We start from the raw sequence: 21,592 nt of genomic DNA on the forward strand, positions 1-21,592 counted from the left end.
GCGCGGATTTTAGTTTCTCTTCACTCGGATTGTCAAATTAACGCAGGTTTTTTTTACGCGGATTCCGGAATTTACGCGGTTTTTTTACGCGGATTCCGGAATTTACACGGTTTTTTTACGCGGATTCCGGAATTTACGCGGTTTTTTTTACGCGGTTTCTTTTACGCGGATTCTGGAATTTACGCGGTTTTTTTACGCGGTTTTTTTTACGCGGCATGTATCCCCCGCGTAAAAAGCGACTTTAGTGTATTTGAAAGTCGTGCGACAATTTGACGTATCATACGACGTAATTTATTTATCTTTCCAAGGTTAAAACACATCATATCTGTTTAGTCAAAACTGTCGATTTTACTAGTTAATTAATTATTTTCAAATCAAACCAGTCGAATTAATTACTTTCAATTACTTCCTACCTAAAAGAAAAACTGATTACGTAATTCATGGAGGTTCCAAACACGTCGGTAATTTTATTTTTACACCACCACGGAATATATTTACAGCATGGCTCCGCCTCTTGCTTCTGCGTGCTGAGACTTCTTATAGTTATTATTAACTCACACATACACAATGAAACACGGCGTTCACACTATCACACCAGTTTCTCCCAGCCTTCATAGTACGACAGATGGTACAGTAGAAGTTGAGTTGCTAAATATAGTCAGCAGAAAACTCCATACATTTTACCGACCGTTAGCGACTGGATCATTACCACCCAAAATAGATTCTGAATTATCGACACCTATTTTGGTTGCGCGTTATTTTTAGCGCAACGGTGAAAATATGCGATTTTATCGTAACTTAATCAACAGTTGTTAAAAGTTTGTTCAATCTGTTGTAGTCTTGTTTAGGGTGTTTACAAGCTTCAATAATAGTTATACAGTAAATCGAAAAGTCGAAGCAAAGCTGTAGAATCGAGAACTATTTATTTTTAAAATAGAGATCGGTAAAACATTCGTTACCGATTTTGTTCCATCTAAGGGACATTTTCTTTTCCGCTCTATTCGTGGAAATAGTTTAACAGCGCAGTATTTATGATTTTCCAGGTACATTTATTGTGAAGATAAAATTCTACTACAACAATAAGTGTCCTTATTTGTATATGTTTGTTATTTTATTTATAGATTTTTCGCATATATTTAATTTAGATTGTAGCACGAGCGGGTTTACGCTCGTCATCGTTTTACAATAATCCTACTAGTAATCGTACACAGCTACTAACCGATAATATAATGCATAAATTAATTAGATAAAAACGTGGAAACTGATCTAAAATTAAACTAGGAAAGATTTTTTTGAGGATAAACGAGAATAAATTACAAAAGATGTGTTGCACATGATGTATTTGCCAAAGCAGGAGACTATTTGCTCTGTGTTTGAATAGAAATAATAAAACGAAAAAACAAAACTAACAATTATGCTAACTCTGATGATGGCTAAACAAAAAACATTGCAAAAAAGGCGCTCTAACAGGATAAGGCTACCATCTGAAGAAGGATTTATAAGCCACTTTTGACACTGAAGCCCTTATTTTTTAATAGAAATTACTAGGTAACTGCTGAAACAGGGATCAGGAAGGGCACTAAATGAATGGCAGAAGGAAAACATTTAGCGATTTTTGCGAGTCGATCGCCCTCGACGGAATGAGTTTTACAATGATCATCATTGATTTGTTCTGGCATTCGAAGAACAAACGTTGGCTTGATTTTTTTTAGTGGCTTTTGGTGGGTTTTGGCTCGCGTGGAGGAATAGGAAAATGATAGAAGGTAGGAGCAAACGCGACTCGGTGAAACGGTTGGTTGTTAATTTTCTCATTCTAAAATATGCTACTGAATTCCGGTGTACAAAATTACAATTTACAGTGGGTGCATCTCAATTTAACAAATTCAAGCACTTTGGGTATCTATTTTACAGGTTTTTCTTCTTCTCTCGTTTCTATGAGGCTTGGTACTAGGGACCAGTCTATTATGCTGTATTACAGTTATTTGTTGTTTTTTGGAAGTTTGAATAGTAGTTTTGGTCCTGAACAAAGATTCTCTTTCGAAATGCGACACTTAAGTACAAAACTCAACCCTTGATTTTAAAGTGTGATTTAACATATTGACAGCCGAGGAAGGTATAGGAAGAGAGACAGTTAATAGGAGATCCGGAGGAATGCTGCGCAATCCTGATTGGTTGGTTTGTTGATAAGTTGAGTTTTTTAAAAAGAAAGTAAAAAATTGCTGCTCAACAATTATTTAACGATGACTTCCTCGGTGTCGATTGGCAAACGAATTAGGGCAATTGTTTGTGTGCGACGGTTCGACAGTACACTATCTCGTGATTCTATCTTTTTTTTTTGGATTTTGGCTGAAGATTGGTTTCTTAAAAACTGGAAAGAGGAGGATCTTTTTTATGCTTTGGTCTTACTTTCACTATCGACTTCGGTTCGATTTAATGTACACACACATTCATCCAATCTATGCAATCTATTGATTAGTATTCGGTATAAAGGGTACTTAGTATAGTTTGAAACCTAACAGTGTACACTTTCTACTTGGTCTTTAATCACTTGGCATGCCTTCGCACTAAATGGTTTAAATTCTACGAATTTAGAAACGCGCTCTATTCAAAGAAATTTTACAACGAGAAAAACTATATAAAATGGAAAAGGCGAAATTACGCTTTCGGTTTTTCAAGTATGTTTTCTTGCTCATCGCTTAGTTATTGGAATAGTTTGGTTTTGATTTTTTTTTCTTTTTCTGTTGTTCGATTGTTGTATGAATGAACAAACCTGCAATCTAAATCGGCGCGGCTTGCCCAAACACGAAGCTAGCGTTATTGTTGCTCTACTGCGAACCGCGAAATTACTTTGGGTCGCACTCTTCATCACTAAATTACGCCCTAACTTACGCACCTTAACGTCTAATATCACAGATACTGTTTACTATAATTTTCCCCCATTCCAATTGTTCGCCTGCCAGTCGCGGTGTGTATGTGCGTACGTGCGCATATGTATGCATGTATGCATACGAACGCTGTGGGCCGTACACTGGCTACTACTAAAAAGGAAACTTTCATCTTCAACTTAGCATTTTGTAGGTCAGCAAAAAGAGAGTGAAAGAGAGGAAAACAAAAACCGCGTACCGTCAGGCTTCCGTTTGCGAGCTTTTTACGTGCTTACGAGGATTTAAAATAAAATGTTTGCGAGTTTAGGGTGTTTTTGTTTGATTATCCTGTGACAGGAGACAAACGTTAGTAATTTTGGCAACGATAAAGCTAAACTAACTAGAATCTATCGAAAACAACAGTCGGACATCTTCGCTTCTCTTGTTACGCGCGGCTGTCGAACAACGACGGGGAGGGCCACGACTCGGATTACCCAACCGGTGCTTTGGATCGGTATTTTAACTAGTTTTTTTTTCACCCGCGTCTTATGCGCGCCTCCCCATCCGTCCAGACCCTAGGACGGGGACTGTGTTGGGGAGTCGGAGGTGGTGCAGCTAGAAAACGCGAAACCATCCCAGCCGCGAGCAGCTAAGCAAGGCACGCTCTAAGTTAGGTTTTTCTAGCACTTTCACTTGCATTTTCCCTCGCTTTGCCTTTGCCAGCACTACTGCCTTGGATGGGTTGTTTTTCTGCCCCGTTTGCTTCACACACGATTCGCCGTCATTGGCTGCTACGGGGTTTGCAGGCGCGCTTGTGTTAGTGTGTCAGCGATTTTCGCAATCAAAGCAGACGCTCGCGAATCCCATTACGAAAGCATTCGACAGCCCCCGACAGTGAGTGCGTTGATGTTGTTTTCAAAATAACAAAAAAAAAAAAGAGAATGATATAAATATGCTGATAGGTAATGCTTACGAACTTGTGTTTTAAATAATGATGCTCTATGCGTTGGTATGTTACATTCTCGCGTTACAGGCATGGGTTTAGATCAATGCAATTTAAAGGCAATTGTAGCAGATGTCACCGAAAGTCGTCGGTAATAGATATTGCCGTTCCGGGCTGCTGCTGCTGCTTCCGCTGGTGGTGGTGGTGGTGGTGGTACCAGCGCCAGGGGTGGTGATGGTGAAGTTGCTGCTGCTGCTGTTGATCATCCAGGATTGTACTAATGGGGAGGTAGCGATGCTACAGCGGCGACCACCGAGTTTATTAGCCGTGGCCTACTTTCAGGTTTCCAGCGACGTCACCACCAGGTTGTGGAACACACTGCCAGTCTCGCCGCTCATCATCATCATTGCCGCCTGGCCGCACGAGTCGATGTTACCGACAAGGTTGCAACCGGTCGCTCCCGGTCCAGCCATGCCGTTTCCGGCAGCGGCAGCCGCCGCTCCTATCCTCAGTGCGTCCATGATTACCTCAAAGTCTTTCTGATGTTGGTGGTGGCTTTGGCTCGAAAGCTCAAGCGCCACGTTCAGATCCGGTAGCGAGTGAAAGGGATGATGATGATGATGGTGGTGGTGGTGTTGGTGGTGATGGCTGTTGGTGATATTGTTGCTGCCGCTGTTATGATGATGATGATGATGATGATGATGATGATGCGCTGTACTGCCGCTGTCAAGGAGATCCACTTTGGTACGTTTAGCATCGACGGAGGAAGGCGACGAAAGGGCTGTAACTGACGACGGGGTTGAGCTTAGCAGGTGCGGTGGACAGTCATCGATGCCGGAGAGAAGCCGATTGCTGGGTAGATAGAACTGAGAGAGCGCTTCCCGCACCAGCCGGTCGTTGTCCTCGTCGTCCATCTGGGAGAATTTGCGCTTCCGTGAGACCATCGCCTGTTCCAGCTGCTCGGCCCCCTGGGTGATTTCCGGATCCACCAAAGGCATCGCCGCATCCAGTGCACACAGTTCGCGATCTAGCGTTTCGAGATCGGTATCCACCGAGGAGGACTTCTTTGCTGGTTTGGATTCTTCTGGTGCGGTAAACTTGTTGCTGTTGTTGTTGTTGTTGCTAGTCGTAATACTGCTGTTACTGTTGCTCTTGCTACTGGCGAAATCGGAAGGTCTTCGCAAATGGTTGCTATGGTTTAGGTTTTCATTGTTTTTATTGTTGACATTGAGGTTATTGTTGTTTGCACTGTCAGAATCAGATTTGCTGTCAGATCTGCGAGGTGAATGAGAGAAAGAAAAAGAAATTTTGTTGTAGAAAACTAATAATTGTCAATAGGATGTATCAATCATAAAAGCGATTAACTGTAATAAACTGAAGCATCTAAATGTCGCCAGCAAAGCTGGCATGACGTAAACCAGGCCTTCCGCTCGGTTTCACTCTATACCCGACCGTGTTGCTGGTACACTGATAAGCAGATAAGCAGACTGGCAATATACAATGTTTAGACCTCGAACTCGATATTATTTGCGTACTTGCCGCCAGAGATTCCCTTAACATCGATCCGTATACCGTAACCCCTACGCGAAACGTCCGACCAACAACTCGGCTAGCTATTTTGAGTCCGCCTTTACTCACTTTCCCTGCTATTTATAGCAATCATGGTTAAAGCCGTGCTTGCCTCTTCCTTTTACTGGCATCAATCATGCACTATTTTTGAAGCGCACTCTCACTCTCGTTCGCAAGTAAACTGTAACTGCGAAAATCGTGTGGGATGCCCTCCATTTTCCCGAATTAAATTCCCGCAGCTATTGTGCTTTTCTTTTCACGCAGCGTGTGAGCAACCTGCCCACGAAAACAACTTCCTAACGTTTTATAGTCACCGGATCACTAGTCTGGCGTAGGAAATTTCGGGAACTTGGTTGAAGTGTCGAAATTTTGTAGTTTAAGTAATGATGAGATGGAGAGCCCTATTATTACGAGGATGTCAATCTGAGAAACATTCTGGCAGTGTTTGACATATCTAAAAAGACTCGGCCTAGTTCTCAAAAGAGGATACGTGCCGCGCAAAAAAACTGCGTGAATTCACATCTTTTCACGAATCAGAAGTGTCATGTAGTAGCTAAAACATTTACCAGTGGTATCAAGTTTTCGATTGAAAAATGTAGGTTGCCACTTCGCCAGACTAGTAATCCAGTGACTATAGAGTCGCTGCTGCTAGTAGCGAACGGAGAGCGTTGACATAAGAGCGTCCCACGGGAACCCCTTCGCATCGATTGGTAGCTGATTAGCTGCTATCTTATCGGTGCCCAACTAACTTACTCACTACCCGGCCGTGGCCATGAACCCACCACATACTTACTTGGTTAACTGGTTCAGCATAAGATACTTGTGCTGTTTCTCCCGCCGGATGTCATCTGTCAGCCGGGAATAGGTGTTGTTGATGCACACCGAGCGGCGCAGATTCCGCTCGGAGTCCCTGATACGTTCCAGCTTGTGGACACACAGCTGCAAGATCCGCTTGCGCACCTCGCGCATTCGTAACTGGGCGGAAATCATCGGAACTTTCGGTCTGTTTCGTCGGATCGGCGGAGATGTGTGCGGGGGTCCAAAGATGTCCGAATCTTCCTCGGCAACATTGGAGTTGTTGTTGGTCGGCAGAGTCATGGTATGCGGCGTCGACAGTGCGCCCGGGGCAAACGGAGTGTCCCACCAACTATAATTTTTGAACCGTTTCAAGCACTTTTTTTCACGAACCAAAACCTACGGGTGCGTATTTCCGTCTCTCTATAGCATGTCTTTACCCCCAGCAGCACTTCACTTTCGGTGCTATTTGCTGCGCTACTGCCACTTATTCGGAGCGGGTACACACTCGCAAAGCCCCGCAAATAGTTTCTCTTTTATTAAATCACAGTCTCTAGCGACGACGGATTTCACAATACTCTTCTCGTCGTCTCATCCACCAGTGCGCGGTGCTCTTCTTCGGTGTGGATTTTGTAGGTGAATGCTACACAGAATAATCCAAAGCAATCCGTTTGGCGCAGTTTGTTTTAATATTTCTTGACCCTTCGGTCGTAAAATCGCTTGTGGGCCCCAGTGTCCGTAATTATTCTGGTTATCTTCCGCAACAGGAGTAGTGCACTCTTCCCCTGCCGCTACAACACCGCGTCTCAAAAATTCGCTCACTTGCCGATCACACTGGTTTTTAGTTCACGCTCTAAATTCGTTCACTCACTTCTTTCAATTTTAATTCAAATGGCTACAATAGATTTCAGTCCTGCGCTGCTTTTCCACCAGAGTTGTTAAACGACGACGGCGTTGGCGATAATGCAGACAACGACGACGACGACGGTGAGGGGATAGTTTTTTTTCGCTCTTCTCTTTTGAACCGCAATTTTTCGTCTTTCAGATTCTTCCCCACCTGTCTCCTCTCACCCAGCAAAGCACCTTTACTCTTCACTCGACACTGTGGCCACTCTTCACGAGATACGACCTTGCCGTTAGCTGTTTCTTATTAACCGTTTTAAGACAAGATTTGCTGCTGTTGCTGCTGCTTCTGGTGCCACTTGGTTTCGCTTGGTACGCGTTCTCTACGCTTTCCGCGCTTACACTTACTATACACACACCGCCGTTCGCACTCTACACTTGCTTCTGCTGCTGCTGCTGTTACTGGCGGTTTTATCGTTCGCCCCTAATATGCACTCTATTTTTGAAGAGAGCTGTTAAATATTTTGTAATTGAGATATCTTTAGGTTTTTAATTACGGCACTGCTTCCGGGCAAGACAGTTTTCACTTTCGACACCACTAAGCAAAGCACCAGAATGTGCAGGTTCGTCTGATTGTACCGAACCGGTTCCAACACCTGATCGATCCTTGCTGGCACAACACTACTAAGTATCCTTTAAGTACAACAGACACTTGGTATTTTTTTATTGTTTTTTTTTTTTCAAAAATTGTCCTTTATTCTGTTCCAGCTGGCCACCCAGTTGTTTGCTCTTTAAAACCGCCAATCGCAATTTTTTGTGCTGTACTGCTGCTGTGTGTTGAATTGTATATATCAAATTGACACGCGACCTCGATCAACGCAGGAACACCACTTTTCCGCGTGCTGTTCGTTCATAGGCTGTTCAGAGACTGACGAAAGCGACGACAACACCAGCCGTGCAATGCCAGTGCCAGAGTGACTCGCATTGACTCGGTACACCGACCGATTGGCCTCCACCGCACACACTTTGGTGAGCGTGCCAAATGTACGTATCGTCAGGCGGTACTCACTCTCCGTCACTCACCAATCGATTATTATTCACTTCGTAATAATCCGCCGGCCTGCCAATCTCCGATGGCACAATGCAGGCTGGAGACACGCGTCAACGTATGCGAACGCACTTCTCATAGTGTTGAGGCGCAAAGTAACACAGCCACTCCACTGTGCGAGCGCTCTACCTACGCTACGTTCCTACTTTTACACCAAATATTGCTTTGTCTTCACCGCGAACTCGCGAAAGAGTTAACAAACGAGTCACTCATTCTCTTCGTGCGCCTTCGGTCCGGTTTACGACTTCCTTCATTCTACTATGTTTACAGCGCTGGCGGGAGTGCTAGGCGGTGTGTCAACACGACGGCACTCACCCCGTGTGCAGCAAGCAGATGGGCAACGGGAAATCGACCATACGGTCACACCATCATCAATCAGCTGAGATGCAGACAAGTTTTCTTTTGTTTGGTTATGTAAAGTCTGTTGCTCTGTTTCATGTTCTTCCTTTTCGGTCGAATACTCTCGCTCGGTGTTCGCGTGCGGCTTTACCGTGCTTAGCCAGCAAGCAACTTAACAGTACCCGTACTCGTACGTGCTTAGGTCACTCAGCCTCAGTCGCTCGCTCGCCCGATCGGTCAGGTATACGTTAACCAGATGGTTTTCCGGGGGATGGTTGGTAGCACGCAAGGCGGGCGGTGCGCACCCATAAGCAACCGCGATACCGTTTCGCAGCTGGACAGCAGTAGCAGCAGGCGGCGGAGTGAGAATTTCTATGCCACTTTGCATTTAAGTGGAAATTTAAACGATTAGTTTCTCGCGCCCGCAAACCTCTGCGCACCTGTGCGAACGGTGTTTTGATTTTCGTTTTTCAACGCAAAACTGTCCTCTAGCTGCGTAGCTGCGCACCAAGCAAGCTTCCGGTAATCGGATCTTCGCTTGGTTATTTATATGTCTATAGCATTGCAATCTAACCAAATTCTTCCGGTGTAAAATAGATATTCAATTTAATATTGCTTACTGAGGCTGTCCACTGCTTCCACAATGTTGCCAATTTCGGCTATTTGACGTATAGGTATTTTTGGATCAAAAAGCTTCTACAATAGAACAGTGTTGCGTGTGCCTATGCAAAGTCGGGAAATTCGTTCGCTAGCAAGCAGCAAGCCAAGCCAAGTAGTCAGGCAAGGGAATTGCGAGATTGCTATTTTTTTGTATTCATTCGAAACGAAACAAGAGTTTGTTGCTGTTCCTCTCTCTGCTGTTCACAGTCCGTGTTTCGAAGCAGGCATGTAGGCAGGCAACCATCTAACCAACAACAACAACCAGCCAGCCAGTGTCGGCCTGCTGACGATAGTGTACGGCTGTATGGGTGTACGGTAGGGTGATGTATCATGAGTGGACCAATCCAAGTAGCAATCTTACAGCTGTTTAACTTTGGGTTTGATTTTTAAGGGTTCTATAAGGACAATTTGCAAGCTATCCTGTTTTCGAGATGTTTTTGATGAAGCAAAACATTCATGCCTTGTAATGTATGCATTTATATATCTTTTTCAGAGAAGTGTTAGGTAGGTGAGTCACATTTCACCAACCAAAACATATATTTGTTCTTCAAGAGTAATTAGATTTTACAGAGCAATGGAAATAACTTAATATATTTGAAAGAACAATTCTTCGTAACCTAATTCTTTCATTTATTGACTTATTATATCTACTAGTTATAGAAACACTGAAACCTTTTTCCATAGAAGTTTTGCAAACAGTCATCAAACATTTATTAACAAATATATAATCAACACTGGGTGGCGTTCTGATTTATATAGGCGCTTGGATGTACGTTTTGGAGTTGATGACGTACCCAATGATCATTCAAGGTAGTTTTGGAATGTCCAAGAATTGTAGGATGGGCGTCGAGTTTTGGCTCTTTCGGTTAAGCTCTGGTAGCCGGTATCGTTTCAACAGTTTCGACATAATCGAAATCACACAACTGGTTACTTCACACCTAATTTTTTGCTGATCTCGGTAAAAAATGCACAATCTAAGTCTGCTTAACTACCCAGTGATTTTAAGCTTATTACAATTATAAGTTATTGAGAAGATAAACGAAAACATATTGTTCACTTGGTACGTGTTTTTCCATTTTTTGTATTTTACTTTCCAAAGTATCCTTAACATTTTGACTTATATGTTTGTGTTAGATAACGAATAAAATTTTCTCCGTTAGTTTTAAGCTTGTCTGCTGAAAATTTGCTGCCCTGAAAAACAAATAAAAAAGTTTGTCACTCGGTGCACAATCTGTCGCGAAAACTTCGAAACATTGACAAAGTTTTCCGAAATCTGAAGTGATCGTATCAACAGGAATATTTATGTTTCACCATGAAATAAAACATTGTCCTCGACTTCGTAGTGATTCACCTTTAACTATCAACGATGGTACTTTGTTGGCCATAGGAAGTGGAACGTCTACCTGTTTGCATAATTGAGTTGGTTATTGTTACGTTAATAAATTATAAAAATTCACTTTGGGACGCTCAAGCAAGATACACGAGGATTGCATGACTCACTGTCCTCTTACGTCATTCGACTTGCATCTGAATAATTCTCAATAATAAAAAGTTCAGATAAAAATATTTCTTAAGCCAACCGAATCAATAATACCATTCAGTGAATTCGCCATCGTGTTTTTTTCATCACGAAATCGTTTCGATTCTATTGCAGAATTTTTAGCAGGTACGATACTGAGCACGGATAAAACCTGTAAAAAATCCAATTGAAATGTTAGATTTTGCTTGTTGATATTTTTCCGATATTTACCATCATGAAATTCTTTGTACAGATTCCAGTTGAAGTGTACACTTTGCAAAACTCATACACACAAGAATAACAAATACCATACTATGACAATAAGCTTTTTTTATTCAAATACTGAACTTTTTTTATCTACTTGTGACCTATTCAATAGAAATAAATTTGAACACCTCTCATTTGTTTGGTTTAGCTAACAGCGTAAGAGCGATAAATTACTTAACATACCAGTTGTCCGTCAAATTCTGAAGCAGCGGGAAATTTTTATTCCTCAATCTGAAAGAAAAATATTGTAGCTCGAAAGGTAGAAAAGATTTTTGTGGAACGTCATGGGACGGCTGCAAAAAATTTCTCTAAAATGGTCCGACCTTCGGATGTTATTAAGAATAATTCGTCAATATCGCTCCTCTGGGAAAAAACAGTTAAGTCATCAATGTCAATATCAAAAACTCCTCACAAATTTCTACCAAGAATTGAGTATTCACATTTTACTAACCTGTTGCGTTGTTTTGGTTTTCTTCCGAATGGTATTGTTGATTGCGGTATTTTATTGTACCCATGCCATTTAGCACCCAGAGATACACGAGGATTGCATGACTCACTGCCCTCTTACGTCATTCGACTAGCATCTGAATAATTCTCAATGATAAAAAGTTCAGATAAAAATATTTATATAATCAATAATACCATTCAGTGAATTCACCATCGTATTTTTTTCATCACGAGATCGTTTCGATCCTATTGCAGAATTTTTAGCAGGTACGATACTGAGCGATAAAATCTAAAAAAAAAACAATTAAAATGTTAGATTTTTCTTGTTAATATTTTTTCGATATTTACCACCATGCATTTTTTGTACACATTCCTATACATGGTCAAAATGTGACACTGCTAGTTTATCCAATTTTCCCAAATATCAGTTGAAGTGTATATTTTGCAAAATTCATACACACAAGAATAACAAATATCATACTGTACTATGACAGTAAGCTTTTTTTCAAGTACTGGACTTTTTTATCTACTTGTTACCTATTCAATAGAAATAAGTTTGAACACCTCTCATTTGTTTGGTTTAGCTAACAGCGTAAGAGCGATAAATTACTTAACATACCAGTTGTCCGTCAAATGCTGAAGCAGCGGGAAATTTTAATTCCTCAATCTGAAAAGAAAAATATTGTAGCTCGAAAGGTAGAAAAGATTTTTGTCGAGTCTTGGGACGGCTGCAAAAATTTAATTAAATTACGCAACTCGCAATTTTAGTAACTTTTGATATAATTTTACTTGAAAATCCCACAATATGTTGTCATATGAATACTTGCTATTTTTATTTTACTCCAATTTCTCTCAAATGGTCCTACCTTCGGATGTTGTTAACATCGCTTCTCTGGAAAATTAAAAATCAGTTGAGTCATGTCAATATCCAAAACTCCCTACAAATTTCCACCCAGAATTCAGTATTCACATTTTACTAACCTGTTGCGTTGTTTCGGTTTTCTTCCAGATGGTATTGTTGATTGCGAATTGTACCCATGCCATGGGGCATCCAGAGATGTGCAATAAATAACAGGGAAAATAGTTTTCGGTGAACTATTGTATTTTTCCGGGAAATTTTGAACCTTAAAATACACGCGTGCTCATAAGTTCAACGCATTGTCCAACTCGACGTCATCCTGATACAAACTAAGCCGCACTACATTCGAAAGCTCGGTGAAATCACTTTTGCTCGGGTTTTTTTCTATTGATCGAAAAGAGTCGTACTGGTTTATACCTTGGCATGAAGTCTGGTGTTCCTCCAATAGTTCGTGATCTTTTTGGTTTCCTAGTAAAAATTTAAGAGTGTCAATGATCGGGATTTATGAAAATGTCTCACATACGCGCACGTTTGTATACTCGGCGTTAACATGGCGAACATCATCTCCGAACACAGCAGCAACGAGACATACAAACCAAGCTCACAGCACACAAATGCCAAGGTTTCTTACAATAAATTGATTGAACGAAATCTCGGTGTAATGATAGTTTGATATCGGTAAACAAATTTGCCGAGGATATTTTCTAAGATAGAGTGTGTTTGTCTCACGTTCTCTTCCACTTTTTTTAACACGTCTGTAAAAATAACCTGTTGTCAAAAAAATCCTGAATAACGCTGAATCCTTCTCGTTGTCTAGGTATGTCTAGGTATGTATTTCATAATCCTGGTACAACCGATGGCTACTACACACTGTTCAAGGTTTTTTTTCGCTTGTTGGAGTTGATTCAAGGATATTGAAGATTCTTGGTCTAGTTCAGTTGGAATTAGTTCAGTTATCGAATCTGTAATAAGACCAGCGGTTGTCTTCCTCAAAAATTTGAATAGATCAATCGCGTTCCTATCCCAAGAATAAAATCCTGAGGTTCTGAAGCTACTTTGAATAGTTTTGACGGTCTTTTGGGATTCAATTGGAATGATGTCCCAGCTCCATTTATGATGCGCTGCGGATCTTGCAGAATCTCCATAAATCCTTGCGCAAACAGATGAGATTCAATCTTTTCATACCAGGAGTTTATGTCAGACAGAGTCACAAATTCCAGAGTCCGCAGCCGCAGGTTTCAGCTGACGTTAAAGGAACAGTTACATCCATGTTCGACCTAGCAAAAAAAAGGTTCGTAACGTTGAATTGTTAAACCTTTAATAATGGAGAATCTTACCTGGGACGTGCTCCGAAAGTTCTTTTGTTCTAGGGATTGCGTCCAAGTACTTCCTTATAATATTCAACAGCATTGGTTTGGTCACGGAGAAACCACGTTTCTGCATATCGAACAACCATTGTTCCAGTCCAGATTTTTCCTCTTGGGTCAAAATTGTAGCCGGTCCTTAGCGAAATACAGTTTTGTTTTCTACACAAGTTTGTATCCGATCGTTGATCGTGGATCGTGATTATGTTTGGCCGCCTTCATAATGATCATCTTCTTGTGTCGAATATTGTTACATACCTTACTGGCAATATCAATGCAGCCGAATATCAATTCATAGCTTAAAATACTGACAAATAAGGTAGTTATTTCCCTAGGGTCTTTGTAATTGCGTATTTATATCTTTTCAAGGATATTGCACAATATACATCAAACTTAATATAGAATGTTTACATTGTTTTGATCATCACGGTGACAAATATCCAATTTTAATCAACGAAACCTAGCCAATTGAATTGATCAAATTATATCCAATCTGGTTTGCTGAAATAAAAATAAACAAAGATTATGTTAAAGTCGAAATTCATACATTTTATTTCAAGCTACTAGGTACTATGTGAGTGATACAAATTTGATAAAATTTTATTTATTGACATAATCATCATATTCTATCTACTTCAACTTTTAGATCCCAACTATTGTTTTTAACATCAAGATGTCGATTTTTTATAACCAAAACCAGTCATTAATCACACTGGTCGACAAAAGCGAAAAAATGCTGCCATAAAGATCAAAATAGTTGCTCTAGAAAGATTATAGATTTTTAACAATTCCTGTAAAATTTGGTGCCTCTAGCCAGTGAAAAAATCAGTCAACTTACGTCGAAAAGATGTTGGTGGCTAGGGGCACCAAAACTCACGGGAAAGGTTAAAAAACTAGATTTTTTCGTCGGTGTTGACTTGTGATATTTTACTAATAACATTGCTTGAAAAAATCTTAATGGAACTTTCTGACATTTGTACATATATGTTTTTTTTTAGAAAATAATGGAGCAACCTTGCATGTGGTCCACTTGTGATACTTTTCCAGGCTGGTCTACTAATGCCACATCACCCTACAGTCGCGACGTCGTTCGCAGCACAGTTTTGCTCTTTCTTTCTGGAGGATTGGTGTACGTGATTCTCCGTTCGAGTTCGAGGTTAGGAATAATAATAAGCGAACACAGCGATTACGCCGTTTCTGCTGCTGCTGCTGAGCAGCAAATCGAAAAGCCACAGATGGAAACGAACGCGCGGATGAAGACGCGACAGACGACGGAAGCGGCTACTTCGATGCCGCTCGCGCTCACTCACTCGCTCGCTGGTTTCGTTCGCATACCGTGCCGTCGTCGTGTGCTCGGTGACGTTTTTTTCCTCTTTCGAATTTTGTACACCGCACAACCAACTTCGATTGCACGACGACGGTGCCCGTATACCGCGCACGAGAACATAAGGAAGAAGTAATCAAATATCGGACTGTGCGTGTATATTTTGAGAGCACACGAATCAGCCCGCATGTATAGGTAATGCTTTACATTTTGGAGACTGAAAACAGAAAGCAAACAGTGGCAAACAGTATCGAGAGCATGTAATATGGTTTGATGGATTTGTTTAGCCTACAAAAATGCTGAGCGTGTATGCGATCCATAGATCGGTTGGCAGAGCAGTTCGAAAGAATGCAAGGACGTGTTACACTTAGGTGTACAATATGCTAGGCCATCAGCAACAAAGACTACAACAGGAAAAAAACTTACCTAACGCCCCATCTGCTACCATTGATTATGTATTTTCCCTTCTTGCCTTGCACTGCAGTATATTTGTTTTCTGTGTTTCATGCTTCTGCTGACGTTCAATCAAAGCAATTACACTGTGCTGTTCGGTACTCAAAACGATCGAGTTTACTAAGTAGGTACTGAGCATATCCACCACGTAACAACAGGTAGACAGACACCCATCGGTGACAGACACCACCAGCACCAGCGGCAAGCTTTATTTTCGACTTAAAAATGCTAATGAGTTTATCCTTTTCGGTTGCCCTGACTTTGACGCCCTTTTCGCTCAGATGTTTAACGATTTCTAATGGAGCTGTACATAAATAAATAAAATCTTCCGCTCGGCACTGCTGCCTGCCCGCTTGTGTTGTTGCTCACTAGGCTGACACGAAATCCGATGCATGAATTTTGAAACGATAGCTCATGTCAGGCGTAAAAATGGTAACAAATACGAGCATAATTTGACAATGATCACCTATGAAACAATGCGCTGTGGTTGTGAATAGGATTATCACTCAAAGTTTATGCTTAATTCATTGCACTCCCACTACTCAACAAACACTATTATTCAATTCAGGGCGTAGCAAGGGGATGTAGCTCAGATGGTAGAGCGCTCGCTTAGCATGTGAGAGGTACGGGGATCGATGCCCCGCATCTCCAAGGCTGTTTTTTGACAAGTAACAAGTTTGCATGGCTTCTTTTCTATCCATTCCAATTGATATTTTTACATCACGTGGTTCATAGAAACTTGGTAATATTATCCTGCGCCAAAAAGTACACATCTGATTAGTGAGTTGAGTAATAACTAAGCAGTTGGAGAGAAATGTCTTCAATAGGAGCTGATAGATTATACGAGCCATAAATAGCAGTATGTTTTCTACAAAGTTTCCCACTGAGTAGTTAATTTTCATTTCAAAATTGAATAAAAATCTCGACCTCAAAACACTCCTCAAAGATGGTTCAGATTAGCTACGATTAATTGTCAACACATTTCACTAAAGATTGAAATCAATTCTCAACCCTCGCGTGAATCAATTTCGTCCAACCAAACCCATTCGCAAATATTTAAACAGCCATAATCGATCCCGACGTAGAATCTGATTTGATTGTTTCGCGATGAGATAATACACTGACGCTTGCCAGTTACTCCTACACTTTTGAGCGGAACAGTTGCAGCCAGCAGCAGAGCATCGAGCATTCATCGGTCGTTTGATGTAACGAGTTGAATCGACAGAGAACTTCTCACGACAGACATTACGAAACGTTACATATCTCCCCTATCGTCTAGATAGACGCCATCAGTAGTGACTGAATGAAAGAGATCTAGGTTTGTGGTATGTGGGGGAAACCCGAACGACACGTAAGCATGCAGAGCATAGAGGGTGATGCATCACGAGTGGACCAATATAGTTGCATTTTCACTATTAATATCACATGTAACCATAACGAAATTACGCCTCATTTTGACCCATCAGATCAGACCCATTTTTGAAATTAGGGTAATGCCCAGAGGCCGAGAATCTACTTCAGCTGGAACCGAAACGATGCTTACAAAATCAACCCCTGGACTCGGATTCCATAAAAAAAATGCAAAAACAAGCTTGAGTAGTTCTTCTAAATCTGCAGTTGTGTCTTGCGCACAACTCTTCTGTGAATTTATTTTATTCTTTGTAGCAGCTCAACTCGTTTTTAGCTTGTACTTAACATCTCTTATAAGTAAAATCATTGTTTTACATATGCTTCTTAATTGGAAAACGGAAATCTTTTTACAATAACACTGTTTTCATTTACCGGTTCATAGCAATTATATAGTATGCAACAAAAGTTTATCCACCTTCAGTGAAAAATTAGTTTTTCTGAAAAACTCATCATAAAATTGAAGCACGGTTAATTGTTGTTCAGTTTATTATTTTTTATGTAGAAACATAGCCAATCCAAGCGAATTCAATATAAAAAACGAATTCTCTTGCATTTGTCATGATGTGAAAAACAAGTTAAAAAATAGCCTAAACTAATAGGAGATATTGTGCGAATTGAGATCTTCGTACAAATTATCAATATATTCGTTTATTCACTAAACGATGCATTTCTAACCTAAACGATGCACTTCTAACCAAACCAAGGGCACCAAAACTAATAGGAGGAACGGTTGAAAAGCTAGAATTTTCCATATTTTTCTAGTTTGAGCTCTACGGAAATTTTTTTTTTTCGCTTTTGTTTCATGTAGCCGATGACGAAAGCGCTAGTACCTATTGACACTATGGGTTTAAGCTTCGTTCATAGATTGGCATATTGTGCTTTTGCGTAGAATTTTTACTGAATAATTTTCTTGAAAATAATACTGAACTGAAAATAATGAAGGAGATAATTGAGGTATCTGATATGCTTCTGAGGTATGGCATCACCTGACATCTAATCTTTGATTACAGTTAAACAATTATGCTCGAAATGTTAAACGCTGAAGCTGTTAAATACAGTTAGAGTACAGATCAATCTTTTACCTGAAATACTGTTTGTACTAATTGTGCATGCAGTTGATGCATAATAAGAGTTCGAAGCAAATATTTCGAAACAAAACTGATCTCTCTCCGCGGAGCGAGGATTAAATAATCTAGGGCATGTTTCAGATGCCTCGACAAAAGTTTATGGAACCAAAGATATACAAATATGAAATTTTTCTCTTCAGTGCTCTCTCATTGAAATATAGACAGATTTCATAAATAAATCTCGAATTTTGTTGAACTCACGTATACACATATTTTTTGCATTTTTCTATGTTAGAATTAGACAACAAAAGCTGACGCGATTTCAACCGACTTATTAGTTTCACTCCCATGTTTCAGACTGTTTTTTTTTATTAGTAAACACTAATGTTGTTTTGGAAAGCTTATATCTTATCTACTATAAAAAGATGGAATCCCGTAATGCAGATCTTATTGATATTATTCCTTCCGTTTCTGAGGCATACAGCAATCACCATCACTTGAAATCATTATAAATCAAATGAATAAGCGGTGACATGTAGATTGTTTTACATGAAAATGTTCGTTGATGCTCGGGAAAGACATTTAAGATAACGGTTTTTTCCGAAGCGGTCCGTAGAAACTAACCTGGTAGATTTTGTATGGTTTGGCACGAAAAATATGAGTGAAAAAGCTCAAGTCGACACAATAGTTAGTCATACAAATCTTTTAAAAAAGTTAAACAAGTTGGGTTGTTCTACGCGAATCTGTAAATGGTTGGAGACATACCTCGTGGACAGGCAACTTTTCGTACAGCTTGATAACTGCCGTTCCAGCCCATTTATAAGTAGTTCTGGTGTACCTCAGGGTAGCAATCTTGGGCCATTGCTATTCAGTTTGTAAATAAACGACGCACCAATACAAACCGAGGTAGAAGACTGTGTTTTTGCGGATAGTCTGAAAATCTACTTAGTGATTAGGCGGTGGTTATTTGGTGTATGAGAAATTGCTTGTTTCTGAGTGTGGAGAAATGTTGTGTCATCAGCTACTATCAAACCAGGGATGTTATCCGCTTCGACTACGAAATCTCTACAGTAAACGTGGATAGAGTAGTCCAGGTAAAAGATCTCGGAGTTATACTTGACGAGAAGCTAATTATAAAGTCTCACATTTCGGCTACGATCGATAAGGCAAATTGGAGTCTTGGCTTCATTTCTAAGATAGCAAGCGAATTTGACGATCCACTTTGTTTTAAAGCGCTGTATTGTTCCATCGTTCGTTCGACACTAGAATTCACAAATGTTGTTTGGTGTCCTCACGAGACAATGTGGTTAAACAGAATTGAAAGTGTTCAACAGTAAATTCGTCCGTTTTGCGCTAAGGCAGCTTCCTTGGAGAGAACAATAATTTTTAACACCGTATGAAGATTGCTGTCGGTTACTGGGCATATACACGCTAGATAGACGGAGGCATGTGTCCCAAGTCCTTTAATTCTCCAAATTACTGACTGGCAAGTACGCTGCACCAGATCCTCTGTCACAGATTGGTTTTTATGCTCCCACGCGAGCTTTGCGACCGAGAATGATGCTGCAGGAAGGAAATTATTCGACACAATATGCTGCCAACTCGCCTTTAACTTCGATGGTTCACCAGTTTAAACGACATGCTCTTTTATTTATTTTTGACGAGCCGTCCTATTTGTTTCGACAATGTGTTACTGCATCTGCTAACCAAATCAAATTTTGTTAATTAATCTTAAGCATTCATTTAGACACATTCAGCCCGATGAATAAATAATAATAATAATAATAATAATAATAATAATAATAATAATAATAATAATAAAAATAATAATAATAATAAGAATAATAAAATATTAGGTAATTGATTCCTGAAAATTGATATATTGTTCACGAAACTATGTAAACCATGCAATATTATGACTTTCTGTGATCTTTTTTTCCTTTAAACCAAAATTCAAAGCGATGACATGTGATTTTTTTTTCACTAAAATATTCGTTCAAGACGTGTGAAGAAAAATAATAACTATCTGATTACCTACAAAAAAAAAACAATTGAGATATTACTCACAAAACTACGCAAAACATGCAAATTTATGACTTTTTACTCAATATGTATCTTAACCGAAGATCAAAGCGATGACATGTGATTTTTTTTTTTCAATAATATGTCCGTTGATGTTCAGGAAAGTAATCTGAGATGAAATAATAGGAGTCTGACGATCTGATTACTTAAAGTCGAGATATTATTTACAAAACTAAGTGAAACCACGTTGTTCCAGACCGTTATTATAAAATAAAATGCACCAAAGGAGCTGAGTACACCATTCGATTCGTTCTGACGTCCTGAATCTCTGGTCAAAATTTCAAAATCGTCGTACAGTGCATTTTTGAGTAATGCCCTTTTAAAGGTCGTAATGCACAAAAAAGTGATATAAAAACGACGGAATACTTTTTGTGAAGCACGTTTTCCAACTACCATTTCATGAAATAACTTCCAAAATATTTTCTACACATTTCAAGCAATATATTTCATGACATTTACTATTGATGGAAAGATTTATTTGAAAATTTCACAGTGCACAGTGGTCTAAGCCCGATCGTTTAGATTTGTCTGTGCAAAATTGATTTTTTGTTCTTAATCTCTTCAGCAAAGTTGTTACTTGTAGGCGTTACTTTTGGCGTTTTCGGTTTTTCGATCAATCCACCCAACAGTTAGACAAAAAAACTATTTTTTTTTTCAATTTTCAATATACAAGAGAGCAAGATGATTTGATTTGAATGAAACTTTGCACACGTATTCGGCTTAGCAAACTGAGCATTTTTCACAGATGGAGAGATTTTTTACACCCATAAGTTACATTCTAAAAGGGCGTATGCCTTTTGGCATAAGTTTTATTCGAAGCATTGTAGCCCAGAAACTGTTGGTTGTATAGAAAAACTGTCTGAAAATGAGTTGTAGGGAATTAAAAATGCACTATAAAAAAATATACACTGTACAAAAAAAATTTTTTTTTTGAACAAAATAAATTAAAAATAAACATTAAATTTCAATTTAAAAAAAAAGAGTTGAATTTTTTTTTATTTTTTTTTTTAAGAAACTTGACGTTAATACGCAACTTTTGAAAAAAAGTCCAGGATGAAGAAATAAAAAATAATTTGTTTATGGTAGATTAATTTTTTTTATAAAAATTCTAATTTAAATATTTTTCAAAATATTTGTATTCTGATGATTATAAAAGATGCAGAGAGTCATTTTGAATCAAAAAGCTCTTGGTAGTAAAAATACGTTCATTGGAATGCTTGATCAAAAATATACAATTCATTCTTTGAAACGACTTTGTAAAATTTATTATTTTGACCAAATCTGAAACGATCACGATTTTTCGAATTTAGACCACTGTGCACTGTGGGATTTTCAAATAAATCTTCAAAAGGGCATTACTCAAAAATGCACCGTACGACAATTTGGACTTCAGGAGTTCAGGACGTCATAACAAATCGAATGGTGTACTCAGATCTTTTGGTGCATTTTTTTTATAATGGCGGTCTGTGGGAGCACCGTGGAAACAAGACTACCTGACTTTCAGTGCTCAATTTGTCTCTAAATCGAAATTCAAGCGATGCCATGTGAATTTTTCCTATTTAATGTTCGTTTTTCGTTCAACACTTGCAAATATTTTCTTGCAGAAAACCCTATGTTCTTTAGTTTCACATTTTTAATATTTTCGTAATACTGTGGATAGTATCACCTTACAGGATTCA

The 21,592-nt window shown here is 39.4% G+C and overlaps 1 protein-coding gene, 1 long non-coding RNA gene and 1 other non-coding gene across 5 annotated transcripts; 1 reads left to right on the forward strand and 2 right to left on the reverse strand.

Moving 5' to 3' along the window:
• Window positions 1-1,028: 1,028 nt before the first annotated feature.
• Window positions 1,029-8,504, reverse strand: LOC129729964 (putative uncharacterized protein DDB_G0277255). The gene is made up of 2 exons (XM_055688895.1): window positions 6,170-8,504; window positions 1,029-5,082 (listed from the first exon to the last, which is right to left on the reverse strand). The coding sequence occupies exons 1-2, from the start codon at window positions 6,472-6,474 to the stop codon at window positions 4,146-4,148; spliced, it is 1,242 nt and encodes a 413-aa protein (XP_055544870.1). The 5' UTR covers window positions 6,475-8,504; the 3' UTR covers window positions 1,029-4,145.
• Window positions 8,505-10,278: 1,774 nt separating this feature from the next.
• LOC129732169 (uncharacterized) lies at window positions 10,279-14,057 on the reverse strand. Of its 3 annotated transcripts, none has more exons than XR_008729194.1 (5): window positions 13,551-14,057; window positions 12,743-13,490; window positions 12,336-12,681; window positions 11,550-12,246; window positions 10,279-11,491 (listed from the first exon to the last, which is right to left on the reverse strand). It is a non-coding gene; the product is annotated as an uncharacterized LOC129732169 (long non-coding RNA). The 3 variants fall into 3 exon arrangements; XR_008729193.1 differs by having other exon boundaries at window positions 11,550-11,643; window positions 11,703-12,246; window positions 12,336-13,490; XR_008729192.1 differs by having other exon boundaries at window positions 12,336-13,490.
• Window positions 14,058-15,932: 1,875 nt separating this feature from the next.
• Trnaa-agc (transfer RNA alanine (anticodon AGC)) lies at window positions 15,933-16,005 on the forward strand. The gene has a single exon. It is a non-coding gene; the product is annotated as a tRNA-Ala (tRNA).
• Window positions 16,006-21,592: the final 5,587 nt, after the last annotated feature.

Source organism: Wyeomyia smithii, chromosome 3 (genome assembly GCF_029784165.1).
Source record: "Wyeomyia smithii strain HCP4-BCI-WySm-NY-G18 chromosome 3, ASM2978416v1, whole genome shotgun sequence".
NCBI lineage: Eukaryota > Metazoa > Arthropoda > Insecta > Diptera > Culicidae > Wyeomyia > Wyeomyia smithii.